Here is an 18,136-nt window from a genome sequence, read left to right on the forward strand (position 1 = left end):
TCAAGAGTGGTACTATATAGTACAGTAGTTAAAAAACAGACTCTGGTACCAGACAGCATGGATCCTCTATAACAATTCCATATATATGTATATATATATGTATATACACACACACACACATATATATATATACATTCTGCATTCCCTAAATACATATATGGAATTTACATATATAAAAATTAGATTAGGAGGGCGCCTGGGTGGCTCAGTGGGTTAAGCCGCTGCCTTCGGCTCGGGTCATGATCTCAGGGTCCTGGGATCGAGTCCCACATCGGGCTCTCTGCTCGGCGGGGAGCCTGTTTCCTCCTCCTCTCTCTCTCTGCCTGCCTTTCTACCTACTTGTGATCTCTCTCTGTCAAATAAATAAATAAAATCTAAAAAAAAATAAATAAATAAATAAATAAATTAGATTAGGATTAGGGTAACCTAAAAAAAAATATATATATATATAATTATTATTATCTTGGGGGGGTAGACAAAATTATTTATTTATTTATTTATTTATTTATTATCTTGGGGGGGGGTTTAGACAAAATAATTCCAAAAAATTAAATGAACCATATGTAACAATTAAATTTGTCTGCTTAAAAACAAAACAAAACAAAACAAAAAACCCCTTTCTTAACACTAAAAACAGAAATGCAGATATTAGGCTATGTCACTAGGTGATGCTCTTTGTTAAACTTCTCTCCTGAGAAGGTAATCTGAGGAGTTATGATTCATTCAGATGGGAAAGAACTTATGCTAGAACTAATGATTTAGTTGGCTCTTTAACCACAAGTTACCATGTCCAGAAAATAAGTTTATATGCAAAAAGGTAAGCCAAGTTGAGGGAAACTTTCTGTAAGGTCTTAAGCTTAGAATACTGAGACTTCCCCAGCATGAACCCAGTATCTCTCCATTTATTTTATCTTTCTCCATTTATGTGTCCATTTTTTCTTAATGTTTTGAAAAGATTTTATATTTCTATTTTTATTTTTTTTTAATATTTTTGTTTATTTGACAGAGAGAGAGAAAGCACACAAGCAGGGGAAACTGCAGGCAGAGGGAGAGGGAAAAGCAGGCTTCCCGATAAGCAGGGAGCCCCAAGCAGGGCTCAATCCCAGGACCCTGGGATTATGACCTGAGCTGATGGCAGACGCTTAACTGACCGAGCCACCCAGGGGCCCTTAAGATTTTATATTTTTAAATGAAAAAATCTGATTAAAAATGGGTAGAGAGTTTGAACAGACATTTTTCCAAAGACGACATACAATGGCCAAGAGACACATGAAAAGATGCTGGACATCACTAATACTAAGGGAAATGCAAATCAAAACCACAATGAGAAGTCATTTCACACTTTGTCAGGGTGCCTACTCTCAAAAAAAAAAATGAAATAGCAAGCACTAGTGAGGATGTAGAGAAAAGGGAGCTCTCGTGCACTGCTCATGGGAATATCAGCTGGTGCAACCACTATGAGAAACAGTATGGAGGTTCTTCAAAAAATTAGAAAATAGAAATACTATATGATACAGTAATTCCAGCACTGAGTATTTACCCAAAGAAAATAAAAACACTAATTTGAAAAGATATATGTAGCCCTATGTTTATTGCAGCATTACTTACAATACCTAAGATATGGAACCAATCTAAGTGTCCATCCATAGATGAATGGATAACAGGACGTGGTATATATACATGCATGTGTATATGTATATATATACATACATATACATATAAATTACAAAATTATTAAGACAAAGATATACATACTTATCAAACTGACAGAAATTCAAAGATGAAGTGTTAGGATACAGAGCACTGGAACTCTTAATATATTGCTATGGGGAAAGGAAATAATAATTCTTCTGGAAAGACAACTTGGCATTATACAGTAATCCTGAATTTGCATATGCATATTGTTGGATGGCCTGTACCACTACTAGATATAGACCTAATAGAAATGTGCACCAAGAAACAACACATATGTACTAAGAAACACATGTAGCAATGCTCACAGCAGTATTCTTTGTACTAGGAAAATTTTAAAAATAACTCAAATCTCCCTCAACGTTAGAGAGGATAAATGAATCATGGTATGTAAAGACAAGGGAATAAAATACAGTAATGTAAAATGACAAAATCAGAGCTCTTAAAATAACATGCATCAATCTCAATCTCATGAATAATGAAATAAAGAAGAGATACAACATGCAAAAGTCTGTTCATATAAAGTTCAAAACTAATGTCTGCCACTTATGTTCAAATGGTTCAGCAAACACAATATGCATCTATATCAATCTATTGAGCTATAATGAAAACATAACAAATCAACTGTGAATCTAGATAAAGGATATAGAAGGTTTCTATTTTGCTGTTTTGTTTAGGCTTGAGATATTTCAAAATAAAAAGAAAAAAGGACTAAAAATCAGTGAAACTAGTTTATATTGTTTAAAAGTAGTTTCTTCATCTGGATGACAAATGTATATGACTTTTCTTCATAATTAACTATACATATGTTTTTTTTTAAGAATGTAGCTGATTTCTTTTTTTTTAAAGATTTTATTTATTTATTTGACAGAGAGAAATCACAAGTAGATGGAGAGGCAGGCAGAGAGAGAGAGAGGGAAGCAGGCTCTCTGCTGAGCAGAGAGCCCGATGCGGGACTCGATCCCAGGACTCCGAGACCATGACCTGAGCCAAAGGCAGCGGCTTAACCCACTGAGCCACCCAGGCGCCCTACATATGTTTTTTTTAAAGATTTAATTTATTTATTTGACAGACAGAGATCACAAGTAGGCAGAGAGGCAGGCACTGAGTGAAAGGGAGAAGGCTCCTGGCTGAGCAGAGAGCCCGATGCAGGGCTCCATGCAGGGCTCGATCCCAGGACCCTCATATCATGACCTGAGCCGAAGGCAGAAGTATAACCCACTGAGCCACCCAGGCACCCGAAAACATACGTATTTTATACATTATTTTCTGTATGTGTATCTTGCACAAGAAGAAATGTAAAAAATGTGATCAGGTATGTAAAAATACTTTCAAAGGAAAAACTGCTACAACGCTTGTTAAACATTATTATAAAAAATAACAAGCTTTTTATAATAAGCTTGTAAGTAAGGGGGCTTTGTTATGTGGGCCATTTACTTGAGATCAATCAATAAAAAAGTACTTAATGTGGACCAATTTTTGAGGCTAGCACTGATTTTTCCACAAGATAGTTCTTACACAACCAACAATTCTGAATCTTCTTTAGTTTGATATTAGGTAGTATACTCTTCTAAATAATTCCCCCAAACTGCAATATGATACCCTAAGACTCATTTTGGCAGGTATTCTAGCATATGCTACTTAAAACTTTATTATAAGAAAATTCTGGATGAAATCTTGCCATTTGCGATGACGTGGATAGAATTAGAGGGTATTATCTTAGCAAAATAAGTCAATCAGAGAAAGACAATTATCATATGATCTCCCTGATACAAGGGAAGTTGAGAGGCAACGTGAAGGGTTTGGGGGTAGGAAAGGAATAAATGAAACAAGATGGGATCAGGAGGAAGAAAAACCATAAGAGACTCTTACGCTCACAAAACAGAGGGTTGCTGGGGAAGGGGGATAGGGAGAGAGTGATTGGGTTATGGACATTGGGGAAGGTGTGTGCTACAGTGAGTGCTCTGAAGTGTAAACCTGGCGATTCACAGACATGTACCCCTGGGGCTAATAATACATTATGGGTTAATAAAAAAATAAAAAATAAATTAAAAAAAAGAAAGCTCTGGATCAAAGTTTTAGAATTATCCAGGTATCATGCATAATTTATATTGTCCATGTGTGAATTGTGCCCATTTTCTATAGGTTTTTGCCATTTTTCTCATTAGGATTTCACAGTATTTTTTGTGTAAAACTCCCAAAGTCAAAAATCGCTCAGAATTTCATGTTTTTAAACTGGCTTTTAATATATTAACCCACTTGATTGTCTTTTGTCTCATCTAAATCAATATCAAAATCTAAGTCATCATCGCTTTCTTCATCGCTTTCTTCATTTCTTCTGCAACTTCTATGGTTGGAACGTAGATTACTTTCAGGATTTTCTGTCTTTTCTGGTTCTTTATTAAACCTAAAAAAAAAAAAACACTTCTATTTATTTCTCAGGCTTTCATTTTCCATTGATTGAAACAAACTTTATATTTCCTGATTGATAGGAGTCTAATAAGTATAAAGAAAACAATCCTTGAAGACTAACTCCAGTCTTGAAGTCCTGACTCCAACCAATTATAATACTATTGTCAATAAAGTAGGCTCAAAGAAATTAATAAGTGATGACCATTCAAGAAAATTAGTTGCATAATGAATAAATTCTTGTGTGATGAGTGATGAATATGAACTTCATAGGTATTTTAATTTCCTAAAAATATAGTTATATTTTTACTATAATGATAGAAAAATATAACAAATAATTAAGATTTTTTCCTGTTAGGTAGGAAAAAAAAGTCTAAATCAGTGTGATACACTGTACCTTAAGACTCTCAGAGCTACTCGATGTTTCCTCAAAAAAAATTTAGAGATCAATTACTTAAAGAGTAAATCGCAAACAAAAAAGAAAATACTCACGGAATAACAATGTCTTCTTTCTTTCCACATTTTGCACAAACGTCAAGTTCACAGGCACATGGTCTACACATTATGTGGTAAGAATCCTTCACTGACTTTTGTAAACATTTAACACTAAAATTGGGGGGAAAAAATCAAGCATTATTTTTTACCAATTGCCTAAGATTTATTTGATGAAATAAAATAAACATAGGGCTGCTCTACTAACTAAGCTATGTAGGCACCCCAGATTTATCTACTTTCTTAAAGTCACCTTCATGGGGCGCCTGGGTGGCTCAGTGGTTGAGCCACTGCCTTCGGCTCGGGTCATGATCCCAGGGTCGTGGGAAGAAGCCCTGCGGATCGAGCCCCGCGTCGGGCTCTCTGCTCAGCGGGGAGCCTGCTTCCTCCTCTCTCTCTCTGCCTGCCTCTCTGCCTACTTACGATCTCTGTCTGTCAAATAAATAAATAAAATCTTTAAAAAAAAAATAAAAAATAAAAATGTCATCTTCAAATCGTGACAATTTTACTTCTTCCTTTCCTATTTGGACGCCTTTCATTTCTTTTTCTTGCCTAATTACTCTGGCTACGACTTTCAGTACTATGTTGAATCAAAGTAGCAAGAACAGGCATCCTTGTCTTGTTCCTGATCTTAGAGGAAAAGCTTCTGGCTTTTCATTGCAAGTATAATGTTAGCTGTGGGTTTGTCATATGAGGCCTTTATTATGTTGAGGTATACTTCCTCTATACCCTGTTTGTTGAGAGTTTTCATCATAAACAGATGTTGACATTTTCTGTCTAATGCTTTTTCTGCATTTATTGAGAGTTGAATTTGGCTTGCTAATATTTTGTTGAGGATTCTTACAACTACATACATGAGGGATATAGGCCAGCAATTTTCTTTTCCTCTGCCATCCTTGTCTGGTTTTGGTATCCAGGTGATTTTGGCCTCATAAAATGAGTTTGGAAGTTTTGGAATGATTTGAGATGAATCGCTATTAATTCTTTAAATATTGGCAGAATTCACCTATGAAACTGTCTGGTCCTGGAGTTTTGTTTTGGGAGAGGTTTTTAATTATTAATTCAATTTTACTAGTACTTAATCTGTTCAGATTTTCTTTTTTTTTTTTTTTTACGATTTTATTTATTTATTTGTCAGAGAGAGAGAGAGAGAGACAGCACAAGCAGGGGGAGTGGCAGTCAGAGAAGGCAGAGGGAGAAGCAGGCTCTCCTCGGAGCAAGGGGCCCCATGGGGGACTTGATCCCACGACCCCGGAACCTCGACCAGAGCAGAAGGCAACAGCTCAGCCAACTGAGCCACCCAGGCGTCCCTGTTCAGATTTTCTATTTCTTTAATTCAGTCTTGGTAGATAGTGTGTTTCTAGGAAAATACCTATTTCTCCAATTTGTTCACATATGTTTGTTCATATAGTCTCTTGGGATCCTTTTTATTTATGTTTTATTACTTGTAACTTCTACTCTTTTACTTCTGATTTTACTTGACTCTTCTCTCTTTTATACTTGGTGAGTTTAACAAAAGATTTGTTAATTTTGTTTTATCTTTCCAAAGAACCAGTTCTTAGTTTCACTGATCTTTTTTACTTTCTTTTTAGTTTCTATTTCTTTCTTTCTTTCTTTCTTTCTTTTTTTTCCCCCTGCTTTGGTCTATGTTATTTCCTCCCTTCTCCTAAGTTTGGGCTTTAGTTCGCCTAATTCTGCTGCATCTTTTAAGTTATGGTGTGTTGTATTTCCATTTTCAGTTGTCTTCAGGTTTTTTTTAATTTCTCTTTTGATTTCTTCATTCACTCACTGGTTGTTCAGCAGCATGTTGTTTACTTCACTTTTGTACTTGTAATTTATTTCTGCTTTTATAACGCTGTGGTTGAAAAAGATGCTTACTATGATTTCAGTCTTCTGAAGTTTTTAAAGTTTGTTTTGTGCCCTAACATATGAACTATGCTGAAGCGTATTCCATGTGTAATTGCGAAGAAAATGTATTCTGTTGTTTCTGGATGGAATATTCTGTACTTATTTGTATAATATTGTTAAAATGTTCATATTACCCAAAGTAATATACAGATTCAATGTAATGGTTAGCAAAATTCCAGTGACATTTCTCACAAAAATAGAACAATTCTAAACTTTATATGGAACCACAAACGACCCTGAAGAGTCAAAGCAATCCTGAGAAAGAACAAAGCTGGAGATGTCACACATCTTGATTTCAAACTATATTACAAAGCTACAGTAATCAAAAAAGTATGGTATGGACATGAAAACAAGCACATAGATCAATAGAACAGAATTGATAGCCCCAAAACAAAAGCACACATATATGGTCAATTAATTTACAACAAAGTTGCTAAGAACAAACAATAGAAAAACAACAGTCTCTTCAATAAATAGGGCTGGGAAAACTGGACAGCCACATGCACAAAAAGGGAAACTGGATCCCTGTCCTATACCATAACAAAAATTCACTCAAGGGGCGCCTGGGTGGCTCAATGGGTTAAAGCCTCTGCCTTCAGCTCAGGTCATGATCCCAGGGTCATGGGATCGAGCCCCGAATTGGGCTCTCTGCTCAGCGGGGAGCCTGCTTCCCTTCCTCTCTCTCTGCCTGCCTCTCTGCCTACTTGTGATCTCTGCCCGTCAAATAAATAAATAAAATCTTAAAAAAAAAAAAACTCATTCAAAATGGACATTATACTTGAGTGTAAGACTTGAAATTATAAAATCCCTAGAAGAAAACATGGGCAATAAGCTCCTTAATAGAGGCCTTAGCAATAATCTTCTGAATTTAAAACTAAAAGTAAAGCAGAAAAATTAAAAATGAGTAAGGGGCACTATATCAAACTAAAAAGCTTCTATACAGCAAAGAAAACCATCAGAATGAAAAGGTAACCTCCTAAATAAAAAATATTTACAAATCAGGGGTGCCTGGGTGGCTCAGTGGGTTAAAGCCTCTGCCTTTTGGCTCAGGTCATGATCCCAGGGTCCTGGGATCGAGCCCCACATCGGGCTCTCTGCTCAGCGGGGAGCCTGCTTCCTCCTCTCTCTCTGCCTGCTTCTCTGCCTGCTTGTGATCTCTGTCTGTCAAATAAATAAATAAAATCTTTAAAAAATAAATATTTACAAATCATATATAGTATCTGAGAAGGGGTTAACATCCAAAACATAATGAGCTCACACAACTCAATAGCAAAAAATATAATCTAATTATAAATGGGAAAAGAATCTCAATAGACGAGGTGCCTGGGTGGCCCAGTGGGTTAAGCCTCTGCCTTTGGCTCGGGTCGTGATCTCAGGGTCGTGGGATCGAGCCCCGCATCGGGCTCTCTGCTCAGCGGGGAGCCTGCTTCCCCCTCTCTGCCTGCCTCTCTGCCTATTTGTGATCTCTGCCTGTCAAATAAGTAAATAAAATCTTTAAATAAATAAATAAATAAAAATTAAAAAGAAAAAAAAAAGAGTCTCAATAGACACTTTTCCAAAGAAGATGGCCAACAGATATCTGAAAAAAATACACAACACCATTAATTACCAGGGAAATACAAACCAAAACTACAATGATATCTCCCCCATACATGTTAAAATGGCTGTCATCAAAAAGACAAGAAGAATGGGGCGCTTGGGTGGCTCAGTGGGTTAAAGACTCTGCCTTCGGTTCAGGTCATGATCCCAGGGTCCTGGGATTGAGCCCCGCATTGGGCTCTCTGCTCGGCAAGGAGCCTGCTTCCCTTCCTCTCTCTGCCTGCCTCTCTGCCTACTTGTGATCTCTGTCTGTCAAATAAATAAATAAAATCTTAAAAAAAAAAAAAAAGACAAGAAAAAGTGTTAATGAGAATGTGGAGAAAAGGGGACCCTCTTTTATATAAAACAATATGGAGGCTCCTCAAAAAACCAAAATTAGAAATACCATATGAGATCTACTAACTCCACTTCTGGGTATTTCTCTTCAGAAAATAAAAACACTAACTTGGAAAGATACTGCATCCCATGTTAACTGCAGCATTATTTGCAACAGCCAGAAAATGAAAACAACATATGGGCATCTGGCTGGCCATCAGTAGAGCATACAACTCTTAATCTTGGGGTTATGCGTTTGAGTCCCACATTGGGCATAGAGATAACTTAAAAAAAAGAAAAAGAATTGAAAATAACCAATTATTCTATTCATCGATGAATGAATGAAGAAAATGTGCTAAAATATACAATGGAATATTATTCAGACATAAAAAGAAGAAAATCAAAAGGTACAAACTTCCAGTTATAAAATAGTCATGGGAAAGTAATGCACAGCATAACAATTACAGTTAATATTAACTGGATTGCATATTTGAAAGTTGCCAAGAGAGCAAATCTTAAAAGTTCTCAGCACAAGAAAAAACAACTTTTTAAACTATATATGGTGGCAGATGTTAATGAGACTTATTGTGGTGATCATTTTGCAATGTATATAAACATCAAATCATTATACTGTACAACTATAACTAATATAATGTTATATGTTGATTATACCTGAATTTTGAAAAATTTAATACTTTTGGGGGCACCTGGGTGGCTCAGTCATTAAACATTTGCCTTTGGCTCAGGTTATGATCCCAGGGTCCTGAGATGGAGTCCTGCATTGGGCTCTTTGCTCTGCAGGAACCCTGCTTCTCCCTCCCCACTCTCCCTGCTTGGTTCCCTTTCTCACTGTCTCTCTCTGCCAAATAAATGAATAAAACCTTAAAAAAAAATTTAAACATCAATAGACATTATTAGTATAGAAAAAAAATAAAACCTCATTGAATGGCAGAAAATATTTGCAAATACAGTAATAGATTTGTATATAAAATACATAAAGAACTCTTCTAACTCAATATATAAACACAAAATAGTAAAGGATTTGAATAGACATTTCACCAAAAAAAGATAAATGGCCAATAAGCATTGAAAAGATGCTCAATGCCACTAGACATCAGGGAAATGCAAATCAAAATTGCAATGACATACCACCTCACAACACTAGAATGACTATTATCATAAAGAAGGACAATAACAAGTGTCAATAACAATGTGGAGAAGTTGGAGCCTTCATATTGCTGGTGTTAAGTAAAAAAGTATGGCTGCTTTTGAAAACAATCTGGCAATTCCTCAAAAGGTTAGATACAGAGGTAACATACAACTCTGGAATTCCAATTCTCTCTCTCTCCACACACATACACACACACAGGACACCTGAAAACAAATATGCAGGGGCACCTGGGTGGCTCAGTGGGTTAAAGCCTCTGCCTTTGGCTCAGGTCATGATCCCAGGGTCCTGGGACGGAGCCGCCTCTGGCTCTCTGCTCAGCAGGGATCTGGCTTCCCTTCCTCTCTCTCTGCCTGCCTCTCTGTCTACTTTTGATCTCTGTCAAATGAATAAATAAAATCTTTAAAAAAAAAAAAAAAAGAAAAAGAAAACAAATACGCATACAAAAACTTGTCCCTGAGCGTTGACAGCGGCATTATTTGTTAATAGCCAAAAGAGTAGAACAATCTGAATGTCCATCAAGTAATGAATGGATAAATAAGAGGTACAGCTCTACATGGAATATTTAGTAATAAGAAAGAATTAAGTACTGATAAGTGTTACAATATACTTGAAAAAATTATGCTAAATAAAAGAAGCCAGTCACAAAACACTGCATGTTACATGATTCTGTTTATGTGAAATTCCAAAATAGGCAAATGGATAAAGACAGAAAGCAAGAGCGGGGTTTTTCAGGGGTTAATGGAGATTGACTACTACAGGGCAAGGAGTTTCTTTAAGAGATGATTATAAGGACCTATTTAGAAACTGTTTCTGCTCCCCTTCCTCCAGGGGATTTACTTGGATACAAGTCCCGAAAACAAGCCTCAGGTAACAAAGTTCAAATACAGGGGTCGGTCAGGCCAGGTGGAGACATGCTATCAGTGGGGGGGATGCAAGCTGTCTCCCTAGCTACCAAAGAGTAGGAGCCCCGCCCTTTGGGAGCCTTTTTGGCGCCAATCCTAACAAGGTGTAATAGGCTGGTTCAAATGTCTACTAGGGTAAATTGTAATTCAGTTGGTCACCTAGCATCACTGTGGAGTTTCCTGTGTGTTACAATCTCTCTGCTTCCATCTCTCTTTGCCTGCCTCTCTGCCCTACTTGTGATCTCTATCAAATAAATAAATAAAATCTTTAAAAAAAAATCCATGAATATAATTCACTAAATTGATGTTTTAAGGAAGAAAAACCATATATTGATTTCATCAGATGTAAAAAAAGAATTTAACAAAATTTAACATCCATTCATGATTAAAAACTCGCAGCAAACTATAAAGAAACTTCCTCAACCTGATAAAAAGCTCCTAGAAGGAAATTATAGCTAATAACATATTTACTGGTAAAAGAATGAATAAAATCAGGAAAAGGGCAAGAATATGGGCCCTCATCATTCCTTTTCAAAAAATATACAAGGGATCCTAAGCAGTGCAACAAAGGCAAAAAAGAAATACAATAGCATACAGATTGGAAAGCAAGAAATACAACTGTCTTAATTGGAAAAAAAAAATCATTGTCTATGTAGAAAATTCCAACAAATTTACAAAAGCTGTATTAGAAATAAAAAGTGAGGGACACCTGGCTGGCTCACTTGGCAGAGCATGCGACTCTCAATCTTGAGGGCTATGAGTTCAAGTCCCACATTGGGTGTAGAGATTACTTAAAACTAAAATTTAATAAATAAATAAATAAACGTGAGTTTATTAAAGTCCTAGTATATATGGTCAGTAAACAAAAATGAACTATACATAGCAATGACCAATGTCTTTCTGTAGAAATTAGCAAACTGATTCTAAAAGCTGTTTTTTAAAAAAGCTGTAATAGTCAAAACTATTTTGAAAAAGAAAACCAGCTGGAAGATTCATGATTGGATTTTAAGACTTATGATAAGGCTACAGTAATCAGGTTAGTGTGGTATTGGTGAAAGGTTAAACACACAGATCAATGGGATAGAACACATTCCAGAAATAGACATATAGTATATATAATCGATTGATTTTTCAGCACAGTACTAAGGGAATTCAATGGAGAAAAAACAGTCCTTTCAATAAATAATGCTGGAACAACTGGATATTCAATAAATTAACAGGAAATGGCTTAAAAGTCCAAATATAAAACCAAGAATTATACAACATCTAAAAGAAAACAGGAGAAAATATTTGTGATCCTAGGCCAGGCAAAGATTTCTTAGCTACAACAACAAAGTCAAGAACAAAAATTCCTAATAAAGCCTGATCTTCACCAAAATAAAAAATTATTCCACTCTGAAAGTATGGGGGACAAGCATAGGCTGCCCCAAGATGGGACTCTGGCATGAACACTATGCTGAGTTAAAAGCAATCAAAAGCCAGCAGATTCAGGAAAAGCCCTTTACTTCCCCACAACTGCTTGCTTATACCAGGAAGACAGCTATTAATAGAGATTCCACTTTACCTAGCCATTTACCTACATAAAAGGAAAACCTTTGTTTTCTAAACATCTCCTTTCGCCTTCCTGCTAATGGTCTTTCTCCCTTTGCATCCTCAGACCCCCACCCCTCTCCTTAGCTCATACAGATCATGTTACCTATCTTTGGAATTTCCATGTTTCTGTGGATTCCCTGTACTTAGGCTATTAAACTTGATTTTCTCCTGTTAATCTGTCTTATGTTGATTTGATTCTTAGTTCGGCTAGCAGGACTTTGAAAGGTAGAGGAAATTCTTCCTCTCCAACAAAAGTCACTATTAAGAGAATTAAAAAAAAAAAAATGTCAGAGGTTGGCAGAAAGTATCTGCGAAACCGATACCTGATAAAAGATTTGTACCCTCAATATATAAAGAACGTTCAAAGCCCAGTAATAAGTAAACAATTCAATAAAACCATGAGCTAAAATATATAAAGAAGACTTCACTAAAGAAGAAACAAATGCAGAATGAGCACATAGAAAGATGTTTAGCATCACTGGTCATCAAACAAATGCAAATTAAAATCATAATGAGATAAAGCTACTCACTTAAGGCTAAAACAGGACACATTGAGGCACCTGGGTGGCTCACCTGGTTATGCATCTGACTTTGGCTCATGTGAACCCAGGGTCCTAGGATTGAGCCCACGTTGGGCTCTGTGCTGAGCGGGGAGTCCACTTTGCCCTCTCCCTCTGCCCCTGGCCCTCCTCCTGCATATAAAATAGTCTTAAATATAAATAAATAGTCTTAAAAATAAATAAATAAATAATAAAATAAAACAATACAAAACAAACAGAAGATCCTAAGTGTTGAGGATGCAGAACATCTAGAACTCTTACAGTGCCAGTAAGAATGCAAACAGTGGGGCGCCTGGGTGGCTCAGTGGGTTGAGCCTCTGCCTTTGGCTCGGGTCATGATCTCAGGATCCTGGGATCGAGTCCCACATCGGGCTCTCTGCTCATCAGGGAGCCTGCTTCTCTCTCTCTCTGCCTGCCTCTCCATCTACTTGTGATCTCTCTCTGTTAAATAAATAAATAAAATCTTAAAAAAAAAAAAAAAAGAATGCAAATAGTAGAGCCATTTTGGAAAACAGTCTGATATTTCCTTATAAACACATCCCTAGCATATAATCCAACAAACTCAGTGCTACACATTCACTCAAGAGAAATAAAAACCTGTTCACATAAAACCCTGTACAGGAATGTATATGACAGCATAATTCATAATCATCAAAAACTAGCAAAACCTAAGGGTCCATCAATTGGTGAATGAACAATCAGTAGTCCATCTTTACCGAACTACTCATCCACACTAAAATATGGATGAATCTCAAATCTACTATGAAGTTAAGGAAGCCAGTCTCAAAAGGCCATATGCTATATGATTGTATATAGAGGACATTCTGGAACAGGTTAAAGTATAGGAAATGGAAATATATCAGTGTCTCCTAGGGCCTGAGAGTGTGGGTGTGATGAAAGACTGAAGCAGAAAAATGTTCATTTTTAGCCCATAAGGCTGATCTATAGCCTGAATAGTTTTGATCAAGTAGGTGCTGGTTGCTACAGTCTTTTTTTTTTTTAATGATTTTATTTATTTATTTATTTGTTTGTTTGTTTATTTGACAGAGAGAGAGGGCAGCAGAGAGAATTAAGAGAATTAAAGAAAGATAGTTCTAGATGTTCTGCATCCTCATCAACACTTAGGATCTTCTGTTTGTTTTGTATTGTTTTATTTTATTACTTGACAGAGAGAGAGAGAGTCAGAGCAGCAGGTAGAGGGAGAGGGAGAAGCAGGCTCCCTTTGAGGGCTGCTCTGACTGAGCAACCCAGGCACCCAATAAATCTTAAAAACAAAACAACAACAACAAAAGAACAAGGGGGGCTCCTGGGTGGCTCAGTTGTTAAGCATCTGCCTTTACCTCAAGTCATGATCCTAGGGTCCTGGGATTGAGTCCTGAAACAGGCTCCCTGCTCAGTGACAAGCCTGCTTGTGTTCCCTCTCTTGCTATGTCTCTCTGTGTCAAATAAATAAATAAAATCTTTAAAGGAAAAAAAAAAGAATGGGTGCCTGGGTGGCTCAGTTAAGTGTCTGCCTTCCACTCAGGTCACAATCCTAGGGTCCTGGAATCAAGCCCAGCAAAGGGCTCCCGCTCAGCGGGGAGCCTGCTTCTCCCTCTCCCTTTGCCTGCCACTCTGCCTACTTGTGCTCTCTATCCCTCTGACAAATAAATAAATAAAATCTTTAAAAAAAAAAAAAAAAAGAGTTCTTTCTTGGCCATTGCATGCAATGACCCCACAATAGGTGGAGTGACTACAAAGTTTTAGGGTAACAGAACCAACTGTCTTATATTTTAATTGTGTATTAGTCTCACAACTGTATTCATTTTTCAAAACTTACAAAACTGTTGCTGAAAACATGAAAGGAGGCCCAAAATGGAGTTACTTAAGCTAAGCCCCAAGTCACCAAACCAAGATGTAGTCCACGTTCAGCTCTGCCAGAAATGGAATCCTGCACCAGTCAGGCATCTCCTCATCAGCACTAGTTAGGTGACCTGCCTAACAGATCCCTGTCAGCCCCTAGAGGAAAGCTGCCTAGGATAACCAACCAGCTTTTTTGTCTAGTATAATTTCCTTGTTCCCACTCCCTTCTGCTTTTAAGTATCTTTCATTTCACATACCTCCTTGGAGTTCCTTTCTGTCTGCTAGACTGTATGGACTGATTCATGAATCAACACATAAAGCTAATAAGATCATTAAAATTTACTCAGTTGAGTTTTGTTTTTTAATACTGTACACTAAAAAGGATGAATTTACCACATAAAAATCATATCTTCAAGAGACCTGGCAGACAAAAACCTAAGTTAGAATTTAAAACAAACAAACAAACAAAAAAAAACCGCCTCTCTGATATACAATCTAAGTGAAAATAATTATTAAAAATTTCTTATTAAAGCATTTGGTAGGTTTATATTTTGGATTTCCAGGAAGCTTTATTTAATTACTCTGCAATAAAAACAGATTTAAAGAATGTACATCATTAGAACACACAGATGAAGTTCTAACAATCCACATGGATTACAAAAAGCTTCAGGTTTTCTTTTAGTTTCAAATTTTTTAAAGTTTTAAAATAATTTTAAAGAAAGTATGTCTTTGTTAGGTTCATCAAAGACCTCAGGGAAATTAGAATGTTTTCATTTCTGCGAATATTTTGTTTCATACCAGGGAATCCTGGCTTAAACCAATCCTTAAGAATTCAAATAGCTAATTAAGGGATAAAACTGTATTTACAGAACTGTTAATGTTAAAATTTACATGTAAAATATGCTTTAAAATGGGATATCCTGTTTTGGAATCTGAAGTTAAAAGATCCCAGAGTCTAAATTCTCTAGCCCACTGAGTCCCCAAAACATTGACTCTTAACACTGTCTCCAACACCTGCATAGCTTATTAAAATGCAGATAACTGGGTTACAGCCATTGTTTACACGCTCAAAATCTTGCAGATGGGGCCTAAGAATCTGTTAAACTAAGAAATTCCTATGCACATTACCACTTGAGACTCTTGACCAGATCAAAGTATTACTGCCTAAGGATGGGCGTTTTCCCGTGTTCCTCCTGCTGGTTGAGACTGTAATGGCCAATTCAAAGACCAGCAGGCATTCTATTGCTGAAATCAACTATACTCTTTTCAAATTTAAGATCACTCTGAAAAACAGCCAGGTTTTATTAGGTTAGCAGCCCTATAAATATAAGTATGCCCATCTTTTAAGGAGACACACAGATTTTCAAAACATTTCCTTTTTATCAATGTGAAATATGTTTGTGGAAATGTAATATGAATTTATACACCTACACTTAACAAGCTTCCAGTTTCCCTTGCAGGTAAGTAGGACCCTTGTGCAACTTCTCTTTCAAATCTCTTAATTCAGGCTTTATGTCTTCACTGGGAGTAGAATGAAACAAGGTCTGAAAGTAATTGAATTTTTGCATTTTTTTTCACCTCAAGACTCAAAAGAATCTTGATCTTAAGAATGGAATGGTTTAGATATTATTTTAATGATGAGACACACCTTTCAAGTTGTCATAAAATCTGTAAAATATCATGAAACATCTTTCAAAGTGGCTGAAAATTAATCACTCTTGAGTGGTTTTTTCTTAAAAAATACACAGTAAAGAAAAACATTAAATTCGCCTAAATATAAATTTTACCTATTTTCCCTTGAAAATGGATATATTTTGAGTATTTTAAGTCCAATGCTCAACGAACTTCAGAGAGGTTAAAATAATCATGGATTTGCCTTCTTTCTATTTCTCCACAAAATCTAATTCCCAGAAACAATCAATCTTGACCACGCATAAATCAAAACTAATCATTTCAGTGGAAACCATGGCCAAATAAAAACACAGGTCACTCCTATTAACCATGTTTACTGACAAAGGAGACAGTAGTACACCTTTTTAAAAATTATGCCATATTTACTTTTTTATAATGAAAAACACAATAGGATAGAAAAGTAATTAAAAGCTAAAATATGCTCACTACATATTTAAGGGTGAAAGTCAGGACAAAACTTGCAGTTTTCAATTGGCCCCTGTAAATACTAACAGATATTATTTTAAAAATAGCACTGACCTAGAAGACCGAGATTCTACCACAGCTTTGACATGCTCTTGTCATATAATCTTTGAAAGTCACTCTCTTTGAGTCTCTTTCTTCATAATGAATTCTAAAAGTGCTGGCACCTTAGCATGAACAAAAGACAGGGGCACCGAACTATACTAGTAATCACTGTATTTGTCACCTCCAAAAACTCAGTTAAAAAACAAAAAGAAAAACTCGGATTTTTCTACTGACACTGCTGTGATATTAACAAACTTTTATATTGTATAATAAAACATATCAACATTTGGAAGATCAGTAGAACTCAGTGAATTAATATTTTCCAAACGAGCAAATGTATGTTATAAAATCATGCATGGGTATGGGGACCAGTCTGGCTCACAGGGTAGAGCATGCAACTCTTGAGAGGATTTCTACAATTATCTGGGGAAAGCTATTAAAGTTTACTTTTACTCCTTTTAAAATTTTTTCTTTCCTTTTTTTTCTACTAGCCAGACACTAAAGAAGTTTGTAAAGAATGTGCAACAATGCCACTTGTCTCACTAGTATTTTTGTTTCTAAGGTTTTTTTTTTTTTTCCACAAAAAGTTATTAACACTTACTGGGCATATTTTGCTTATATTCATATTATTGAGTAAATAATTATTTTTAAAATGTCTGCATTTTCATATCTAATACAATAAACAGCAATAGATAAAACCCATATAAACCCATATAAGCTAAGCTTTCTCAGGTGCTCAAAACTTTTACAAAGGGGTCCTGAAACAGGTTTAAAAACCACTGATCTAGATAATAAATGCTAAAGGAAAAAGAACTGTTCTTATGTTTTTAGTACTTGCTACAAGTAAAAGGCTTATTTTACTCTGAAACAACTTTGCTGGCACTGTCTTCATTTCCTGGTTAAATTATTACACTTTAACCTTTAGCATAATTTAGCTCCACTTGTAATACTTGTAATATGCGATGACTAGGTGCTTTCGTAAACAATGAGCTATGGTACTCCACCCTTGATGTACAAATAATACAAACTCAACATTGACAGAGTTCTATAAAGTCACACTTCCTGCTCTAAGTAATCTGCTAACATAGAAAGATTCTGAAACCATACTAAGGAATTATATCATATGCTACTTAGAAAATGCTTTTAAGGAAACAGTATCTCTAAAGTCCAATAATTTTGAGTACAAAAAGCTACAATTCAGCTCCTTGTGTCCACACAAGGCCTAAAAATAAGTGTTTAAGTGTGTTTAAATAAGTGTGTTTAAAAATAAGTGGAGAGGAGCGCCTGGGTGGCTCAGTGGGTTAGGCTTCTGCCTTTGGCTCAGGTCATGATCTCAGGGTTCTGGGATCGAGCCCCACATCAGGCTCTCTGCTCAGTAGGGAGCCCTACTTTCCCCTCTCTCTGCCTGCCTCTCTGCCTACTTGTGATCTCTCTCTGTTAAATAAGTAAATAAA

The 18,136-nt window shown here is 36.1% G+C and overlaps 1 protein-coding gene across 1 annotated transcript in view; it reads right to left on the minus strand.

Annotated features, from left to right (window-relative positions):
- Positions 1 to 3,912: 3,912 nt before the first annotated feature.
- Positions 3,913 to 18,136, minus strand: part of C9H9orf85 (chromosome 9 C9orf85 homolog) — a 66,348-nt gene continuing 52,124 nt past the window's right edge. The window contains exons 3-4 of the mRNA XM_059411866.1: positions 4,594 to 4,707; positions 3,913 to 4,099 (exon numbers count right to left, since the gene is read on the minus strand). Coding sequence (XP_059267849.1) covers positions 3,943 to 4,099; positions 4,594 to 4,707 — 271 coding nt within the window. The 3' untranslated portion in view covers positions 3,913 to 3,942. The remainder of the gene's footprint in view (positions 4,100 to 4,593; positions 4,708 to 18,136) is intronic.

Source organism: Mustela nigripes, chromosome 9, assembly GCF_022355385.1.
Source record: "Mustela nigripes isolate SB6536 chromosome 9, MUSNIG.SB6536, whole genome shotgun sequence".
In the NCBI taxonomy this organism is placed as follows: Eukaryota; Metazoa; Chordata; class Mammalia; order Carnivora; family Mustelidae; genus Mustela; species Mustela nigripes.